Source organism: Tursiops truncatus, chromosome 2, assembly GCF_011762595.2.
Source record: "Tursiops truncatus isolate mTurTru1 chromosome 2, mTurTru1.mat.Y, whole genome shotgun sequence".
NCBI classification, from domain to species: Eukaryota; Metazoa; Chordata; class Mammalia; order Artiodactyla; family Delphinidae; genus Tursiops; species Tursiops truncatus.
Genome location: NC_047035.1, coordinates 36,775,186 through 36,796,235, shown reverse-complemented (window position 1 = coordinate 36,796,235; position 21,050 = coordinate 36,775,186). Strand labels below are relative to the sequence as shown.

Below are 21,050 nucleotides of genomic sequence, written 5' to 3'. Positions count from 1 at the left end.
TGTGTATTGCGACTTGGCTTTCTGTCAGCCTAGACTCAGGAAGGCGCCTATTGGAACTTTGCTCGGTCCAAGATCCCTTTCCCTTTCCTCTCTCTCGGAAGGTTTCTAAAGTCCTACCCTTTGCCGTCGGTTGTTGTCTGGGAGACCAGACCCAGCCCTAACAATAGTTGCTAAGGGGCGGAGACTTGGAATTAGCTCAAGACCCAACACTCCAGGGTGAGTACTCTGGGCGCATGCGGCGACTTTCTCTGAGCTCTCGCGAGGTTTCCTCTTCCCGGAAGAAGCGGAGGAACTTCCCCGTTAACTGCGTCGCGATGTGTGGGGACTGTGTGGAGAAGGAATATCCCAACCGGGTGAGCGAGTGGGCGCCGAGAACTTCCCTCTCCTTTGGCCCATGGCCGCCCCTGAGGCTTCTCATATCCCCGGCCGGCCTTCATGGGAGGCCGGGCGCGGGGCGGACTCAGCCGCTCCGCCCCATCCAGTGACGCGGCAGCTGTATGTAGGCACTTGACAGCGGGGATGGCCTGCAGCCGTCGGTTCCTGCTGATCCCCGCTCTGGCGACTGATAGCAGCCGTCACCCCATTTCTCTTGAGCTCCAAGGGGAAAACAAATGAAACCCTACCACCACCAGCAACCCAGTCGACAACAGAGGGACACCCCCATCTCTACCCTGGTCTCATCCTCAAGCTTCATTTGATAACGTTCAGTGCTCTTCCTGAATTCTAGCGCTGGAAGGGACCTCTTAGGTCATCTATTCTAACCCAATTTTGCAGATGAAACTAATGCCTAGAGAGGGGAAATCACTTGGCGAAGTGCACATTCTAGTTTGTGAGAGAGCCAAGACTAGAACTCAGGTTTCCAGGCTGTTACTTTCTTTTAAATCTCTGTTCCTTTCAAGCTCAGGAGATTGAGAAGTTTACTCTCATTCATTCAAGGTATACTTACTGAACGTTTGTATGCGTGTAACTAGATTACTTTGCCAGGCCAGAAAGGGATACCCAAGAAGAAATAAAAGGCAGCTTCCGTGCTGCCAAAGAGCTTACATTTTACGGGAGCACGTGATTAACAAAAAATGACTAGTACGGTCCATTAATGCTATTCCGGTTTAGAGAAAGGGGAGAGCAATAGAGGATAGCGCTGTTCTCCCAACAGAAAGGTGGACTTCAGTTGGGACTTGAAGGATAGGTGTGACTAGGGTAGAAGAGGAAAGGAGGAGCTGATGCTGGGGGAAAATAACAAGAACAAGGATTCTCATATTGGTTGGGAGGTAGAAAATCTTTGTAGTTGGTCCTGTCGCTTAATATTTTGAATAATACTTAGTCTTTTGGGAAGGTTTTATAACAACATGAGCACTCATGGTACAACCTCTTTGAAAAAGGTCTAGCATTATCAGAAAAAAGAAAAAAAAGTTAAAGATATGCCTGCTGAATGACCCAGCAGTTCCCATTTTAGACAGATAAATGCATGTGCCTAGTGTGTTCCTGGAGACTGGTATAAGAATGTTCATAACAGCATTGTTTGTGGTAGTAGACTGGAAACATGTGATATAGCCCTAGAATGGAACACCATGAGTGAATGAGTAATGAAAGTGAATGGAGCAGTGGCACTCAACTGGGAGTGGTTTTGCCTCCCAAGGGACATTTGACGATATCTGGAGGCATTTTTGGTTGTCACACTGGGGTACTACTGATATTTAATAGGTAGAGGCATTATGCTGTACTTTATGTTTCACATTTCTGTGTTGTGTTCTTTTTCATACTTTTTTTTAAGTTTAAAAAGATTTTTGTGAATGCAGTAACAAAAACTGCACATTATAGGCACCATGAGGGAGATGTTTGCTGTGGATAGTGTTAAAGATATTAGGTTGGGGAATTCCCTGGCTCCATGCTTCCACTGCTGGGGTAACAGGTTTGATCCCAGGTCGGAGAACTAGGATCCCACATGCTGCGGTGTGGCCAAAAAAAAAAAAAAAGGATGTTAGGTTGGATTTTTAAGAGTTGAGCTAATCAAAAGACAAATTATATTGAGAAGTTTAGGCATTGGGCAACTATACAAAAAAATTGAATAGGGAAATGATTCTGAAATCTGCTATTTAGGAAAGTGAATCTTATGGTTGTATGTTAAGATGATGGGATGGGGGGAAATGTAAAAGGACAGCCCTACAGAGCATTTGGGGAACCAAATAGCAACAGTAGTATAGGCATGAGATGATGAAGACCTCATTTATTGATTGATTGATTGCTGCGTTGGGTTTTTGTTGCTCTGCAGGGGCTTTTTCTAGTTGCGTCTTACGTCGAGCAGGGACTAGTCTTCCTTGCGGTGTGCGGGCTTCTCATTAGGGTGGCTTGTGTTACAGAGCAGGGGCTCTAGGAGCGTGGGCTTCAGTAGTTGCAGCACGCGGGCTCAGTAGCTGTGGCTCAAGGGCTCTAGAGCGCAGGCTCAATGGTTGTGGCATATGGAATCTTCCTGGACCAGGGCTTGAACCCGTGTCCCTTGCATTGGCAGGCGGATTCTTAACCACTGCACCACTAGGGAAGTACAAGTCCTCATTTCAAAGAAAGAATTAACAGGATTCAACCAATTTAATGTAGGAAGGAAGAAAAGAAGAGCTGACGATGATCTAAGGGTTTTCAATCTAGGCAGCTGGGAAATTTGGAAGTATTACAGAAATTGGAGCCATCTGGGAGGGAGGGAGAACCAAAATTGGGGGAGCAAATGATCAGATTTTTTTTTTTATCATGTTTAATCCGAGGTTGAGAGTGTAACATCCCAGGAGTCAAGTGAAAATATAGGATGGCAGTTTGGGTAAGAGATCCAAACAGATGAATCAGCCAAATAAAGGAGTCAAAATAGAAATAATTTGTTCTCTTAGGAAAAGAATGTACAGAATCAACCAGAATCAAGAACTGAGCTTCAGGGAATAAATTAATTTAGGAAATGAAAATAAAAGTATAGGAAGAAGAGTAGAGAAAAGCACTGAGGTGACTGGAAAACCAGGAAAGTACCTGAAGCAGTTTTCTCTGATTTTATTCTGTTCTCAAAGAAATAAAGGGCTGTCATGAGGAAGAATTGAGCTTTTCTTTGAAATTTCAGAAGGCAGATTTAGAAATAATTAGTGCGTGGATGTTAGGGAGTTGTAGGCTTTGAATCAGAATAAAGAATTTTCTAACAGGTTTTTTTTTTTTTTAATAGAATGGGTAACCTTAGAGGAATTGAACTCTCTTCCTGTTGTTCCGTAGAGACTAAATGACTACTTGAAATCTCAGGGATCCTTCCAACTCTGGGATTTTTTTAAGTCATGAGATATTTTTAAGGGCGGTAAGAGCAGAAGCCACTCTACTTAAGCCTAGCAAAGGAAAAGGTACTCAGGTGGTGGTAGCAAGTATAGTCCACTCGTTCAGAAAGTTTGGCAGAGGAACATAATGGATTAGCATGTTGGGTAGGTCTAAATGCAGAATGAGGAGGTAATAAATGTTTGATTATTTATCTTTGGTTTCATAAAATTTCTGGAGTTTTGTGGTGGATGTTTACCACAGGCTAGAAAATTTCTAACAGAGCTCTGGCCCACTTGCTTGTAAAATTACGCCAAGAACTTGAACTCAAGCATGAATCAGATTGAAAATGAACCATACTAATTTTCTGAACTCAAATTTTTTTACTCAACTGTGAACCAAACTTTTTTTTCATTCAGAAAAGCATTTAGCAAACCAGTTGGAACTAGAACTCTACTGCGTTTTCTAAAATAACTGATCAGGCCCAAAATTGTAATAAAACATTTCCACATCAAACTGGAAATGAAACCTATATTTCATATAGTTCAAGTTTCAGCTTTAAAAGTATTAGTAATTCAGCAGCAATACAGAAATATAGCTTAAATTTAGGTTAATCAGAAGGACGTAATCAGTGTAAATTAGTTATGTTTAAATTAGAAATTATGTTTTATATACCTCACTTAAAATTAAACTACAAAAGTTCACGTACTCAAATTGTTGCTTAGCATTAAACCATATTTAATTAAATGCTGAGTCTGATATATAATTGGTAAAACAATTGTATGGAAATGGATGCTTTAAAATGATGCATTTTAAAATGACTATATTAAAAGAAAAAATCTGGAATCAATAACCTAACTTTCCACTTTAAGTCAGTAAAAAAGACAAGAGCAGACTAAACCCAAAGCGTGCAGAAGAAAGGAAATAATAAAGACTAGAGTAGAAATTATGAAATAGGAAATAGAAAAACAATAGAGAAAATTAGCAAAACTAGAATTTGGTTCTTTAAGAACTGTATTTTCTATTTTCAATTTTAAGTACTCCCTGACAAAACGTATGCACTGTTAAGTTATACCATCTGAAATAATAGTTTTTTGGAAGAAGCAAATTAGCCCAATCATTGTCAGTATAGTTGCGGATTTCTCAAATTTGTAAGTTTATCATAATATACTTTCATACTAATTATCATCATAGTATTCAACCATTTCTTTTTTTTTTAAATAAATTTATTTAGTTATTTATTTATTTTTGGCTGCATTGGATCCTCGTCGCTGTGCGCGGGCTTTCTCTAGTTGCAGCGAGTGGGGGCTACTCTTCGTTGCGGTACGCGGCTTCTCATTGCGGTGACTTCTCGTTGTGGAGAACGGGCTCTAGGCATGCAGGCTTCAGTAGTTGTGGCACACGGGCCTAGTTGCTCCGCGGCATGTGGGATCTTCCTGGACCAGGGTTTGAACTCGTGTCCCCTGCATTGGCAGGCAGATTCTTAACCACTGAACTACCAGGGAAGTCCCTCAACCATTTCTTCTTGCACATTTGTATACCTTTATAGATCCTCAACCAGGATTTAGCTGAATCACATTTTCTAAGGATATTTAATGTTTGTCTTTTTTCCTGTCTTCTCGAAACTGTTATAGTTTACCGTTATTACTGTGGAATTGATTTAGATTTTTTTCTTCTTTTTCCTCCCATTGTGAGAGCCTCAAAAGCTTCTCTGAATATTGTATGCTTTAATTTACTTTCCCAAATTTGGACATTAATAATCTTGTTTCATCTAATAAAAGAATCATGCCTCACTGATGAAGGTTATTCTCACGTTCAAATGACCAAGTCCCTTAGAGAAAGCCCCATCAGTTTCTTATTTACTGTACTTGCATTTGCCATTTCAAGAATTTATTTCCCTACCTCACAACTGATACATAGATCCCTTTTCTCTTCCCTCAGTGTTTAGAGTTTACATTCTGCCTGCTTATATAGTCAGATTACAGAGGTTAGACCATATTGTATAAGGTACCTGTGTTTATGTGTGCAGTTCTGTTCAGAGTTCTGTTTATTTGAAAATGGTATTTAGATCTTTATTCTTTTAAGACTTTTTAAAAAATTACTTAATATCTTGGAGTCTTTGTCAGTCAGCTTTTATAGATTCAAGGCAGTCCCAGTTCAAACCCCAGCAGGAGGGGCTTCCCTGGTGGTGCAGTGGTTAAGAATCCGCCTGCCAATGCAGGCGACATGGGTTCAAGCCCTGGTCCGGGGAGATCCCACATGCCGCAGAGCAACTAAGCCCATGTGCCACAACTACTGAGCCTGTGCTCTGGAGCCTGTGAGCCACAACTACTGAGCCTGCGTGCCACAGCTACTGAAGCCTGCGTGCCTAGAGCTCGTGCTCTGCAACAAGAGAAGCCACCGCAACGAAGAGTAGCCCACGCGCCGCAACGAAGAGCCCACGCGCCGCAACGAAGACCCAGTGCAGCCAAAAATAGACAAATAAATTACAAAAAAAAAAACAAAAAACAAACCCAGCAGGCTTTTTTGTAAAAGTTATAAGCTGATTCTAAAATTTATATGGAAATGAAAAGAACCTAGACTAGCCAAATTATAGGACGTAAACTACCTAATTTAAAAACTTACTATAAAGCTACAATAATCAAAAGAGTGTGAGATCAGTGCAAAAGATAGACATATAAATCAAGGGAAAAGAATAGTCAAAAGTAGACCCACCCGAAATTCAAAAAGAGTCATGTACCAAAATGTTCATCGCAGCTCTATTTACAATAGCCCGGAGATGGAAACAACCTAAGTGCCCATCATCGGATGAATGGATAAAGAAGATGTGGCACATATATACAATGGAATATTACTCAGCCATAAAAAGAAACGAAATTGAGCTATTTGTAATGAGGTGGATAGACCTAGAGTCTGTCATACACAGTGAAGTAAGTCAGAAAGAAAAAGACAAATACAGTATGCTAACACATATATATGGAATTTAAGAAAAAAAAATGTCATGAAGAACCTAGGGGTAAGGCAGGAATAAAGACGCAGACCTCCTAGAGAACGGACTTGAGGTTATGGGGAGGGGGAAGGGTGAGCTGTGACGGGGCGAGAGAGAGTCATGGACATATACACACTAACAAACGTAGTAAGGTAGATAGCTAGTGGGAAGCAGCCGCATGGCACAGGGATATTGGCTCGGTGCTCTGTGACAGCCTGGAGGGGTGGGATAGGGAGGGTGGGAGGGAGGGAGACGCAAGAGGGAAGAGATATGGGAACATATGTATATGTATAACTGATTCACTTTGTTATAAAGCAGAAACTAACACACCATTGTAAAGTAATTATACCCCAATAAAGATGTTAAAAAAAAAAAAAAAAAAAATTAGACCCACATATATAGGATGATTTGAGTTTTCCACGGAGTTGCCAATGTAATGCAATGGGGAAAGGATAGTCTTTTCAACAAATGTTGATGGAACAACTGGATATTCATATAGAAATAAATGAAACTTGATCCTTACCTCAGACCATATATAAAAGTTATTTCAAAATGGATCATAAACCTAAACCTACCAGCTAAAACTATAAAATTTCTAGAAGAAAACAAAGGAGAAAATCTTTGCAATCTTGGGGTAGGCAAGATGTTTTAGAATACAAGCACAAACAATGAAAGAAATTTAATAAACTGGACTTCATAAAAATCAAAACTGTTTGTTCTTCAAGAGACACCATTTAAAAAATGGCAAACCAGGGCTTCCCTGGTGGCGCAGTGGTTGGGAGTCCGCCTGCCGGTGCAGGGTACGTGGGTTCGAGTCCTCGTCTGGGAAGATCCCACATGCCGCAGAACAGTTAAGCCTGTGCACCATATTTGTAATACATATATCTGACAAATGGTTTGTATCTAAGATACATGAAGAACTTTTATAACTCAATAAGAGGATAAACAATTTAACTTTTCAAAAAATGGGCAAAAGACTTGAATAGATATTTCACAAAATAAGATATATTAATAAGCACCATGAAAAGATGCTCAACATCACTAGTCATCAGGGAAATATAAATTAAAACTAAAATGAGACACCACTTTACATCATTAGAATGGCTAAAATAAAAAAGACATAATACCTAGTGTTGATGAGAATGTGGGAAATCTGGAACTCACACATTGCTGGTGGGAATAGAAAATGGAAACTAATTGGCAGTTTCTTATAAAGTTTATATATATACCATATTTTTACTGTATGACTCAGCAATTCCACTTCTAGATATTTACTCAAGAGAAAGGCATATGTCTACACAAGACTTATACATGAATCTTCATAGCTACTTTATTCATAACAACCAAAAACTGGGAAGAACCCAAATGTCTATCAACAGATCGATCCATGCAATGGGATACTACTTGGCATTAAAAAAGCAATGAACTACCAATACATACAACAACGTAGATAATTAACGTGGACATCATTTTAGGCAAAAGAAGCTGGGTGTAAAAGAGTATACTGTATGATTCTATTTATGTAAAACTTTAGAACAGGCAAAACTAATCTCTGGAGATAGAAATCAGGTCAGTGGGTGCCTGAGGTGAGATAGGGGTTGGAGATAGACTGCAAAGCAGGAGGGACTTCCTGGGAAGACAGAAATTTTTGTATCTTGATTGGGGTAGTGATTACATTGGTATATACATTTGTTAAAATTCTTTCATGTATACCCTTACAATGTGTGGATTTTATTGTGTGTAAATTATACCTCGGTAAAGTTTATTTTTTAAAAAAATCAAAGCACTTGTTCTTAATAGCTGGAAATTTATACTTTAATCCCAAGGCTTTTTTTCCCTTTTAGTAGTTATGTTGATGTGCCTATGTTTTAGTATCTCCAAACTGCATAGTTAGTTTGATTTCCCCCCACCAGAGTTAACCTCTTAATACATAGCACTACGAAGGCACTTAGTTAATGGTGGTGCTGGGAATCCAGGAAGGCTCCACTGTGGCATTGGTTAAGATGGGTCTTAAATCCCTCATACTTCATAAGCTCCTTGAAGGTAGAAACGTCTGTGACTCATCCTGCAGTCCTCGGAATCCTCCACCATGCTTTGCACAGTATCAGGCATATAGCTGCATTGGAGAAATGCATTAGTTTGAATGGTTTTTAGTCACATTAACTATTAAAAATACCTCAGTTTTTTTGTTGGTCAGAAATGAGGTTGAACTACTATCAAAAAAAAAAAAAAATAGGGGCTTCCCTGGTGGCGCAGTGGTTGAGGGTCCGCCTGCCGATGCAGGGGACGCGGGTTCGTGCCCCGGTCCGGGAGGATCCCACATGCTGTGGAGTGGCTGGGCCCGTGAGCCATGGCCGCTGGGCCTGCGCGTCCGGAGCCTGTGCTCCGCAACGGGAGAGGCCACAACAGTGAGAGGCCCGCGTACCGCAAAAAAAAAAAAAAAAAAAAAAAAAAAAAAAAAATTGGTAGAGGACCTAAATCGGCATTTTTCCAAAGAAAGGCATGGCCAACAGGCACATGAAAAGATGCTCAACATCACTAATCATCAGGGAAATGCAAATCGCATCACACCTGTCAGAATGGCTATTATCAAAAAGACAACAAATAATAAGTGTTGGTGGGACTTCCCTGGCTGTCCAGTGGTTAAGACTCCATGCTTCCACTGCAGGGGGCATGGGTTCAATCCCTGGTCTGAGAACTAAGATCCCATATGCCGTGTGGTGCGACCAATAAATTAATTAATTAAATTTAATTTAATGCAAGTCTGGCTGATAGAAGCATGGTGGAAGCCTAGATGTGACCCATGCCACTTAAAAAATAAAGTGTTGGCGAGGACGTGAAGAAAAGGAAACCCCAGTACACTGTTGGTGAGAATGTAAATTGGTACAGCCGCTATGGAAAACAGTGTGGAGGGTCCTCAAAAAATTAAAAATACAACTACAATATTATCCAGCAGGTCCACTCCTGGGTATATATCCGAAGAAAATGAAAACACTAATTCAAAAAGATATATGCACCCCAGTATTCATAGCAGCATCATTTACAATAACCAAGATGTGGAAGCAACCTAAGTGTCCATCACAGATGAATGGATAAAGAAGATGTAGTATATATACACAATATATATTACTCAGCCATAAAAAGGAATGAAATTTTGCCATTTGCGACAACATGGATGGACCTGGAGAGTACTATGCTTAGCAAAATAAGTCAGAGAAGGACAGATACTGTATGTTTTCACTTATATGTGAAATCTAAAAAATCAAGCAGGGGCTTCCCTGGTGGCCCAGTGGGTAAGACTCCACACTGCCAATACAGGGGGCCCGGGCTCCATGCCTGGTTGGCGATCCCACATACATGCTGCAACTAAGAGTCCACATGCTGCCGCTAAGAAGCCCACATGCCACAGCTAAAGATCCCGCATGGCGCAATGAAGATCCTATGTGCCTCAACTAAGACCCGGTGCAACCAAAATAAATAAATATTTAAATAAATAAATAAATACTAAAATAGATAACTAAATTTGTTTATTCAAACGAATGAACAAAACAAAACAGAAACTCACAGATTCGTGGAACAAAGTAGTGGTTACCAGAGGGGAGAGAGGTGGGAGGACGTAAAGGAGATGAAGAGGTACAAACTACTAGGTATAAAATGAATAAGTTACAAGGATGTAATGTACAGCAGAAGGAATATAACCCATATTATATAATAACTTTATATGGAGTGTAATCTACAAAAATATTGAATCAGTATGTTGCATGCCTGAAACTAATTATATTTTAAGTCAACTATAATTTTAAAAAAAGAAATAACATTCTGTAATAACCTAAATGGGAAAAGAACTTGAAAAAGAATAGATACATGTATAACTGAATCACTTTGCTGTACACCTGAAACTAACACAACATTGTTAATCAACTATACGCCAATATAAAATAAAAATTAAAAAATAAAGAAATGAGTAGAACTAGGTAGTTTATGAAGTGACTTTAAGTTCTGAACAATTATTAGTAAGCCTTTAGCAAAGACCTCCCTTGAGCCAGGAGTATATGTTGTTTACAGTTTCTTAGTGACAAGTAAAACCCTTTCTCTTTTAAATGCCATGGTGTCAATCTGATGAATTGCGGAACTTACCTTTTCTGCCTGAATCACACATATCCTAGTGACTGACATCTGTAGAGCTGAGAGTTTATTTCTCTTTGTTTATTTTGTGGTATTTTTAAGGCTTGAAAAAATGCTGTTTCAACAGTCCACTGAGCATCACAGTGGATAAGATCATTTTTATCATTGGCTCAGTGTTTCCATTTTGATTGAATTTTCATTCTAGCTTTATAATATGATACCTCATTTAATAGTGTTGGCTATTAGATTTTTCTGATTTTTCCTTTTCACGTGTTGTATTAAGACTTCATTAAGTTGTTTCTAAATATCCATTTGCATTTAGTCCTCTTAAACACAGTTGCAGTCCTAAGCTCTAACACTTCTTCAGTTTTATTTACTATGAATAACACTTCTAGAGGAAAGCTAGTAATTTCAAAAATTACTTGGTGTACACTTCAAGCAAGTAAATTCTGGCCATGTTTTTTGTCTTTAGAGACTGTAAGTCTATTAATCATTTTCACCAAGGATTTTGAAATATAAGAAAATTAAAATCCCCTCAAAAAAGAAAACTAAATTCTGTTTTTCTTATTTTAGGGTAACATCTGCCTGGAGAATGGATCTTTCTTGCTGAACTTTATAGGCTGTGCAGTGTGCAGTAAGCGGGACTTTATGCTGATCACAAACAAATCTTTGAAAGAGGAAGATGGAGAAGAAATAGTTACCTATGATCGTAAGTAGACTTTTTTTCCATCTGAGCCCGTTAGCAGGTATCAGCTTTTGGGAGTTAGGTTGCGCAAAGTCGTATGAGGCCTGTTTCACTATCATATTGCAACACAAAATCGCTAGTTAGTTTTTTAAGAGGAAAATGTTGGTAACATCTCATTTATGTAGCATCATCAGATATTCCACATAAATGACTTTTGCAGATAACTGAAGCTTATGATTCAGGCACCAATTTTCTTTTGTTTATCTTTAAAGACTGTGTCTTCTGAAACAAGATATAGGGACTTTTTTTTTAACTTAGGGTCTTCCATGTGAATTTTCACTTTCTACTATAATATAATACAGTGATGTGCTCCAACAGCTATTAAAGTGTTTAGGGCTGTTTTTCCTTATACTAAATGGTTCTGGGATGCTATGGTTTTTTTAGTCTTGTTTCTGCTTTTATAGCTTTTGTCTCTTTTGTTACTGTCAGTTTATAGTTTCTTTCTTTTGCTACTGTAAGTATTAAGTATGCTACCTTCATATGCTATTCCTTATCCTTGATACTAGGAAATCAAATAACTATAATAAAAATAAATAAGTTCTGAGGTTGGCACTAAGAATCTCTACAAGTAAATTAAGTATATGTGCACTTTCGTGCCCAGATCTTATGGCAACTATTTAAATTGTTCACATTTGCTTTTTTGCTTGTCTCCTGATTTTTTGGTATGTTCTGACTATATGAGGATTAAATGTGCAAATAATGATATTTTGAAAGAAAGGTGCGAAAGACACTAAGCCTTTAGAATAGAGTCAGACTGTGGAAAAATGTTCTAAATTAGAAGAATCTTTTTCTTTCCTGTATCATGTACCCCTTTAAACTCTATTTTTTTCCAGGTAGTAGAGGATAGTGGTCAAAAGCAAGGGCTCTGGAGCAAGAAAGCTTGGGTTTGAATTCTGATTCTAACACTTTGTAGCTCAGCTGTGGTCTTCCTAGTTCTTATCCATAGTGTGCCTTTGTTTCCTTATCCCTACAAACATGATAACAGTAGTATCTACCTCATTGGGTTTCTGAGAACATTAAGTGAATAAACAGTTACAAAGTATTTAAAACAGTATCTGGCACACATTAAGCACTCAATGTATCATTGTTATTATTACTGTATTGTTTTTACTAGAGTCTTTTGTTACTGCTAAATTCAGTTTAACATCTAATGTTAGCTTTTTGTTTATGATTGGTTAGTAGCACAATTTCTATCATTCCTGAGAATAAAAGCTCCTACATAGTTAGAAAGGTCCAGCTAGTTTCAAAAACACACTTACATATCCGTTAATTGATTACCTTAGAGAGCTTTCAATAGGAATGAATATATGCACATTAAGTCTCTGAGTTCAGGCTCTTAATTATATAGTGTTGCTGTGTGACAGAGTCTGGATTTTTTATCAAGGTAGATATTATAATGGGTTTCCTGCTGTGTTAAATATGACAGAGTTAAGATTCTTTCAAAGCAATACCATGCTAAGACTAGAAATTTTACTGTCTTAGGGCACCTTCTAAGACTTAATTAAGTCTTTCTCTGTTTCAGCAGATCTTTGTAGGAATTGTCATCATGTAATAGCCAGGCATGAGTATACGTTCAGTATCATGGATGAATTTCAGGTAAATGTATAAATGTGGGTATGTTATTGCGGGGGGAGGGGAACAATAAGAGTACCCTTGAAAAATCTAGGTATAGTCTTCATAAATGAAGTACTAGTGAATCTTAGAGGAGACCATCCCTGTCTTCCGCTTGTGTAAGTTGAGAGACACTGCAGATGTGGGTGGATCTGTTCAAACCTGTCTTCACACCAGTCACAAAGCAAAACACATGCCTTACAAATGATATCTCATTTTGCTTGTAAAGAACAGCACATTGTGGCTTCATATGAGGTTACTATTGTGCCTCTTTTTTCTCTACCCAGTTACATGATTGCACAATTCTTGGCTTTAAGTGTTGGCCTGCCCACTGCCACCATACTTGCTGAGCATGGAAATCATGCTAACGAGATTATCTTTATTTCCCTTATAGACCTGTAGAGTCAAGCAACTCTGTAGTCTCAATTGCAATAGGATATTTTAATATTATTTGATAAGTAAAATGACAAGATAGGTGTATCATGGTTGGAGGAGAGAAGCTGAACCATATAAGGATAGAGAATACGGATGTAGTATAAGGATTAGTCCTTATACAATTCTGAGAGCATGTGAAGAATTCTACAGAATTCTACAGGCTGGTGTAGGCCTGAAGTTGCTGAAGATTCACAGGTCTAATGACCAGGAAGAAAAGCTGGACAGTGAGGGAGAGCCAAGGGCAAACTGGAAAGCATGAGGACACACTTACCTGTATCTGTCCCTCACTGCCTCCGCTTTCAAGCCCTCAGATTGACTTACTTATTTAGTGTGAATTACATGTTCATCCAGAGGATATAAATGTGAGGTAAGAGTTTTAACAGGCAAGGGAATTTTTTTTAATCCTTTAAATTTGGGTGGTACTATATAATTAGGGGAAAAAAAATCTTCTACAGCAGAATCTTATAAAACAGTATAACCACTTTCATTCATTCTTATTTCAGTGTGAAAGAAGGCACTTAGTCACCTGTCAGAACCTGGTCTAATATCTTGTGGTCCATCTTAACAACATCCTGACCACATCTCCCCAGGATCAAAAAATTATGCCTCAAAATACTTATATGATAGATGTCACTTACGGCAAAATCGAGATCTCAGTGAATGAATAGTGGCCAAGTAGGGGAATGAACATGTCGGGGGCTTAAACAAGCAGCTCTGTCCGTTCATGGGAGGAAGGGAGTGCTTATAGCTATTTTGCAGCAGTTCCTGAAGCTCCTGTGAGCTTTTTAGAGTCTGTAAGTGGATATTGAGATTGCCTGTTTATACCCTAATTGAGCCATTGTGTGTCACTGCCATGAGACCAAAGTCTAGCTGATTTTCCTTTATGATTGAGCACAGCCATTTTCAAAGCTCCCCAGGAGTTCCTTTGGGGTAGGAAGAAGCTAAAGGAAGATGGCTATAGTCACAAGGCCTATATAATGTGGAATTCTCTTGGAAAAAACTCTTAAACTAGACTCTCCACTGCCAGTCCTTTCTCTCCCAACATCCACTCCCCCCCCCCCCCATATTCTATATTCTGCCACCAGCATATTTTTCTTAAAATAATGCTTTCAGACTACCTCATTGGCCTTTCCGTAGTTCACCTTCAGCTACGGTATAATATCCAAGCTCCCCTTCCCGAGGTTCTTGCTGGGCTGGCCAGCCTCCCTTTCCCTCGTTTCTCACTACTCTCCTTTTGCACACCATTCATAGCATTGCCCCAACTTTAGACTCTCTTCCTTCCCTCCTGTAGTAGAGATTTTTATTTCCTCCTCTCTATGGCTACCCCCACTGCATTTCCTCAGGAATCTCATGTTATCTTCTCTCTTCCTAGCATCCTCTTTTCTCTGTGAGATTTAAAGCATTTTTACATTAAATATATTTAGTTCTTCTTTATTTGTTAGAAATAAATTAAAATCCTTTTGTTTCACTCAGCTGCCTCTTTGATTCATCCTCTGATCATCTCTCCTTTTGCTTCTTTCCTTGAGTAGCTCTTTACCCTATTTCCCTTATTTCCCTGTGCTCCTCCTAACAACCTACAAACTGGTTTTCATTTTCACTTTACTAAAACTGTTCTCTCATAGATTTCCTATAAGGTGGCCAAATCCTGGGACCTTGCCTCAGTTCTTCTCTCTCTTAATATCTCTTCTGGATCTGGTTTTGATGACCATTGTCTTTTTTTTTTTTTTTTTTTTGAGGTATGCGTGCCTCTCCCATTGCAGAGCACAGGCTCCGGACGCACAGGCTCAGCGGCCATGGCTCACGGGCCCAGCCGCTCCACGGCATGTGGGATCTTCCCGGACCGGGGCACGAACCCGTGTCCCCTGCATCGGCAGGCAGACTCTCAACTAGTGCGCCACCAGGGAAGCCCACCATTGTCTTTTTGAAGCATTTCTTCCCCTGGGGTCCATAGAGCTAGACTTTTTTCTTTCTTTTTAAATCATTTTGACTGTTCCTTTGCTTACTCTCTGGTTTCCTCTCCTGTTTCTCCCTAACTGCTTTTCCCCTGAGCTTTGGTCTCTGGTCTAGGAACCTTCTCTGTACTCCCGCAGGCATTGAGCACACGCACCCTCGTGCCTGATGAAACCTATCGGATATCTCCCGGGTCTCCTTCTTTAACCCTAATGCCCTCCTTTCTTCCTTAGTTTCTCTTGCTTTTGTCTGTCTCCACTGCCACCCCTCGTATCACGGACCATACTGCTGAAACCTAAATTACTGCAGCAGTCCCCACAGTATAGTCGTGCGTACTGCCCTCAAATTAATCTTCTGGAAACACATCATCCTGTCACTCCTCTGCTACTCCATATGCGATGTGCTTGCTCTATTCCATATCACTGTCTTTATTCGTGCTTTTTCCTTGACTTAACGTGTCCCTTTCACTACCTTCAAGCCAACTAAATCTTACCTCTTTCAAGCTGAACTTAAATTCTATCTCCTTCTTATTCTTAATAGTTCAGCCCATACTGCTTTCTCCCTTTACTGAGCTCTTCTTGTACCTACAGCAGGCCCCGACTCCTGTGACTGGCCAGCTGGTAACTTCCATCTTAGTCTGATGACCCCAAGAACTCTTCATACTCAGCTGCTGTGACTTACTTTCCTCAGCCCCACCCCATTCCAGCCCCCATCTTATTCCAGCAGCCATTGAGGTTCAAGATGGGATTCCCACCATTGGTAATATTTTGTTTTGTTTTAAATGTCTTATGGGAAATTTAAACATAATCAAAAGTAGGCAGAATAGTGTATTAATCTCCAATACCCAGCTTCAGTTTGCTTTATTTGTACCTCACCATTTCCACATCTCCCCACAGGATTACTTTGAAGCAAATCCCAAACATATTACTACTTCTGTAAATATTTCAATATGAATCTCTTAAAGATAAGGATTCTGTTTTTAAACAAATTCATTTTTAACAAAACCATTGTTAAACAAAGTAAGATTTTCTGATGGCAAGAGTAGAGGGGAAATAGAGACATAAGTACAGAGTTTAAACAGAAAATAAATTATAAATGATTACAGGTATCTGATATTTTTTATATCACCCTAAAATCCATTAAAAGGACTATATATTTGCCTCAGGAAACAAGAGGGAAACTGTGAGACTGCTCCCTGTTCTTCTGTGGACCAGGGAAGGAGAGGACTAAGGGTCAGAATTAGCAGGTAATAATAGAGGGAAAAGGCCCATGGGACCCTCAGCATAAAACAAGGATCTGATCTTGCCCAAAGGTGATTCCACCCACTCCACCTTTCCTTCCAAATCTCTACCCTCAGGCTTTGCCCAGGTGGAGCCTTTGAAGGTCTCCATGAATGACTGGGGGGAATTCTGATTCTCCTAACTTGGTCAGTTTGGGTGAAGGATGTCCTGATCCAACCATATTCCTGGCATCCCGAGTGAGAATGTGTTCCTGGCATCCCAAGTGAGAATTCTAGACATATTTTCCCACAGAAGCACTGCTATATGTGGTTAGATTCTATAGTACTTGTGCAGTATAAATTTAAAAGACTTCCCGGATTTCCCTGGGAACCTAACTGCCATGTGCAACGTTACCTCTGGGAAACTGCTTCTGAATTCCAAATAATTGACCTACAATGAAATTTGGATTCCAGACTGCCTATAAATGAAAGATTACAGGTGTAATCAGTCTTACTGATTTAACAGCCTTTCCAGATTATACCATGTGTTAGGTTTTTCCTTTCTCCCAAGTTAGACTGTAAGTTTTGCAAGGTCAGACTTTGTCCTTGCCTTCTCTCATGTCTTCCGGCGCACCTGGCACATTGCAGAGCCTTTAGGCACTTAATAAAAACTTGTCAATGGATAGATTGGTTGAAAACTCAAATAGTTATCTAGCTTCACACATTTTCCCATTTTGACTTTATTACTTTTTTCTTCATTTCCAGTGAGAGGGTGACATCCTACTAGTAATGTCTGGTAGGTGAAAGTAGGATTTGAAAGCAGTAAAACCTTGGAGAGAGTAGATTTTAATTTTGTTTTTGATTCATGAGACTCATATTTGTTTGCTGAGCTATAGCCTGTGTTTCTACTGTTTGTGTAGAATAGACTTTAAAATTAAATGTGGCCTCTGGGGCTTCCCTGGTGGCGCAGTGGTTGAGAGTCCGCCTGCCGATGCAGGGGACACGGGTTCGTGCCCTGGTCCTGGAGGATCCCACGTGCCGCGGAGCGGCTGGGCCTGTGGGCCGTGGCCGCTGGGCCTGCGCGTCTGGAGCCTGTGCTCCGTGGCGGGAGGGGCCACAACGGTGAGAGGCCCGTGTACCGCAAAAAAAAAAAAAAATTAAATGTGGTCTTTAAGAAACAGTCTTTCCACTACTACAACTAGGTCTCCCTGCTGAACTCTCTAGTAGGAAATGGAAAGGCAGTTGCCTGGTTCTGAGTCTTTGTACTGTAGCCACTGTTTATCTTCGTGACCCTCTCTCTAGTGAGACACCCATGAAACACAAACTGCCTTGACTGATCAATTTCCAGGCTGCCAACAATCTCAAAGTCAGATGTGGAAATACTAATAGATTTAGTATAGATGCTTGTTTTCCTAAAGAAGATAAAAAGCTTTAGAGTAAAAGTTTTGAAAGAAATATGTTTCTGTAGTTTATGACCATATTAAATATTCTAGAAAGGAACAGCTATAAGAACAGGACTTTGCCCTAAGGATTTTTGCCTAAAACAAAATAACTTCTGTCACCAGTCTGGACATTTGTTAAACCCAAGAAACAAAAAGCTCCTTAAATAGATCAAATTCTAGACAACTAGCTATCTAAATATGAGACATTACATACTAATGGATTTAACATAATTGTTTATTTTTTCTGGGGTAGATAAAAATAGCTGTTTGGGTTTGGAAATTTTTTTCCTTTTTTGTTGTTTTAAAACTCATTTCTGTTGCTTATTAGTGTTGAATATTCTAGAAAGGAACAACTCTAAGAACAGAAATTTGTCCTCAGGGGCCCACACTCAAATTGCTTCATTACTTTAAATAGCAGCACTAAGTAAGCCCAGTGTGTGTGTTTCTAAGTCCAGGAAATAGCCATGCATTTCCAAGGTGACATTCTTGTATACATAGTAAATAGAGCGTCAGCATGTATTCAATTTATATAAACAGAAGGCTCTGGGATACACAGACTAAACCTAAGACATTGCTTATAGGTGTTGAAGAAATTGATCTAATGTACAGACACCATATCCATGACAATTTACAGAGAACGGTTTTACCAGAGAAAGTTACGAAGCATCTTTCTCCCAGTTCCTCAAGGTAATTGTGCACTTTATCTTGTTCTAGGAGTATACCATGCTGTGTCTGTTATGTGGTAAAGCTGAAGATACGATCAGTATTCTCCCTGACGACCCCCGACAAATGACTCTCTTATTCTAAGGATCCTTCTGCAGCTCTGTAATCACAATGTGGTGTGGGTTTACAATACAGCAAGCCTGATGGTTTGTCTAACTTAGTTTATAATGGAAATTATTTGCATATTATTTTTTTCTGCTTAGGCTTACCTATTCTCTGAAAGAAAAAGTGGGACTTCCCTGGCGGTCCAGTGGTTAGGACTCGGCGTTTTCACTGCCATGACCCGGGTTCAATCCCTGGTCCGGAAACTAAGATCCCATAAATCAAGTTGCACGGCCAAAAAAAAAAAAAGTTAGAAAGAAAAAGTAATTTAGGGGATTGCTGTTCTCTAGAGCTGAGCTTTTCTTCTAAAGTTCCCAGTGCACATCAGTGCAGCCAGAAAGAAGCACCTTTGTTAGCAGCTATGTGGCTGAACAATAACTAGGATGGAAAGCACATCTAGTGCCCAGATCTTGGTTCCAATAAAAGGAATTAGGATTCCTTGGGGAAATGACTGAGTCTAGGACTGGGGCAGTAAATACACAGGACGAGCTTGGAGCATCTTGAGCCACAAAAAAGCGAAGTGCTGAAATGAAAAATCCCAATGATTGGGAGTGTGTCAAAGGGACAGAAGAGCCAGCTGAAGGAGCTCCCAGAGACGAAAGTTGGAACAGTTTGAGCAACAAAATAAAGTAGTATTGGATTATAAACCAAAGTATAAATATTCATGAGTCCATACTGATATAAATGAATGACTGAATAAATAAATACATATATTGGAGAGAATAGACAAATCCCCCACGCAGAAAAATTTCAAATAATATATGTAGATACTCCTCACTCCTTAAGTATGGGTTTGCATAGTGACTTCCTTCCAAAGAGTATAGTATGGAAAGGGGGAAAAGAGACTTTAACTTTTACTTCACTGAGAAACCTGACAAACACTAGCCTGGTGACCAAGATTATCATCATTGATGATGAGCCACGTTGATAGCATTACTCTTGATATGATGTGATGAGAATGACACTTTGCCTTTGTGGTCTTCCTCCCCAAAACCCGTAACCCCAGTCTAATCATGAGAAAAACTTCAGACAAATCCCAGTTGAGAGAGGAATCCCAATTGAGGAAAATACCTGACCAGTACTCCTCAAAACTGTCAAGGTCATCAAAGACAAGGAAGTCTGAGGAACTCTCACAGCCAAAAAAGAGCATGACTATTAAGTGTAATGTGGTATCCTGGATGAGATCCTGCACCAGAAAAAGAACATTTGGTAAAACTAGGGAAATCTGAATAAAGTGTGGACTTTATTTAATATAAATAGAATGGTTTCAATTACTCCAAAGGGATCTTAGAATATCTTACCTTGCATAGTTGAAAGAATTCTGGCTTGGGTGTCATAAAACCTAGCATTTAGGCCTCTGCCATTTGTTAGCAGTATAACCATTAAGCAAAGTGTTATTCTGGACTTTATTGTCCCCTTTCTATAAAATTGGACTAGTATAAATTGATGTTATACTTCCTTCACAGTATTGTTAGAAGATCCAAATGAATAATGAATATAAAATGCTTTGGAAGGCATATAAAGTTCTAGACAGAATGAGATGGTTTCAGTTAGTTCTTCTCATTATGAAATCAAAACTTAAGGGTCAGGCATTAAAACAGAATTTTTTCCTATTCATATCTCAGACATTCTGAACTGAGTGAGCAAAGTTGTTGACATCAGGGAAAAGCTTTGTTTTGTAACAGGAATAATGATAACAGCTGAGGTTTATTGAGTACTTACTATGTGCCAAGGCCTTTTTAAGCAGTTGTTTAATCCTCATTAACAATTCCATGAGGGTGGGTACTATTGTTAGCCCAGTTTTAGAGCCAGAGAAACTGAGGCACAAAGAAGTAACTTAGTCCAGGTTACATAGTTAGTACAGTGATGCCCTCAGTAATAGTGTTCAGTACACGTGAAGTAACAGAGTCTAGCAAGGTTAGGAAGAGGTTGAGGATATCAGTGACAGCGCTCTGAGGAATCTAGGCATGTCAGACCAAGATTTATTATTGAGAAAAGTTAAGGCAGCTGTTCCTTAAGGATCAGTTGTTTTATTCCTGGAAAATGCTTTCCACTTTCTGCAAATCTATATCTGACCTGCTGAGGAAATCGTTTGGTGAAATGAATCCAGAAAGCAGAGAAAATGTTTCATTACCTTAAATAGCAGCACTAAGCCCATTATAGCTTCTGAATTGTCCCTTCATGGAGTTTGCTAATGCTTCCAACTTACTCATTTGGAGCTCAAGAGTATGATTTTATATGCCCCTCCTGATATCCTCATCTCTTGCAGAATGTGTAATTATCTGGTTTAGACAATATATTACAAAAATTTTAAACATAAGATCCTATCCATATATTTCATTATTATTAAACCAGCATTGTACTGTGTTTTGCAATACTTTATCATCTTCTAGAATTCTTTTATGGATCTAATAGAATAAAGAACTCTTGAACTCA

General features: G+C 39.3%; 1 protein-coding gene across 2 annotated transcripts; it reads left to right on the top strand.

The window, feature by feature from the left end:
• Positions 1 to 200: 200 nt before the first annotated feature.
• Positions 201 to 21,050, top strand: CHURC1 (churchill domain containing 1). Of its 2 annotated transcripts, none has more exons than XM_004314826.4 (4): positions 201 to 353; positions 10,961 to 11,096; positions 12,658 to 12,728; positions 18,504 to 21,050. In XM_004314826.4, exons 1-4 carry the CDS (start codon positions 234 to 236, stop codon positions 18,594 to 18,596), a joined length of 420 nt encoding a protein of 139 aa, XP_004314874.1. In that variant the 5' UTR covers positions 201 to 233; the 3' UTR covers positions 18,597 to 21,050. The 2 variants fall into 2 exon arrangements, with proteins under 2 accessions (XP_004314874.1, XP_019778196.1); XM_019922637.3 differs by having other exon boundaries at positions 12,655 to 12,728.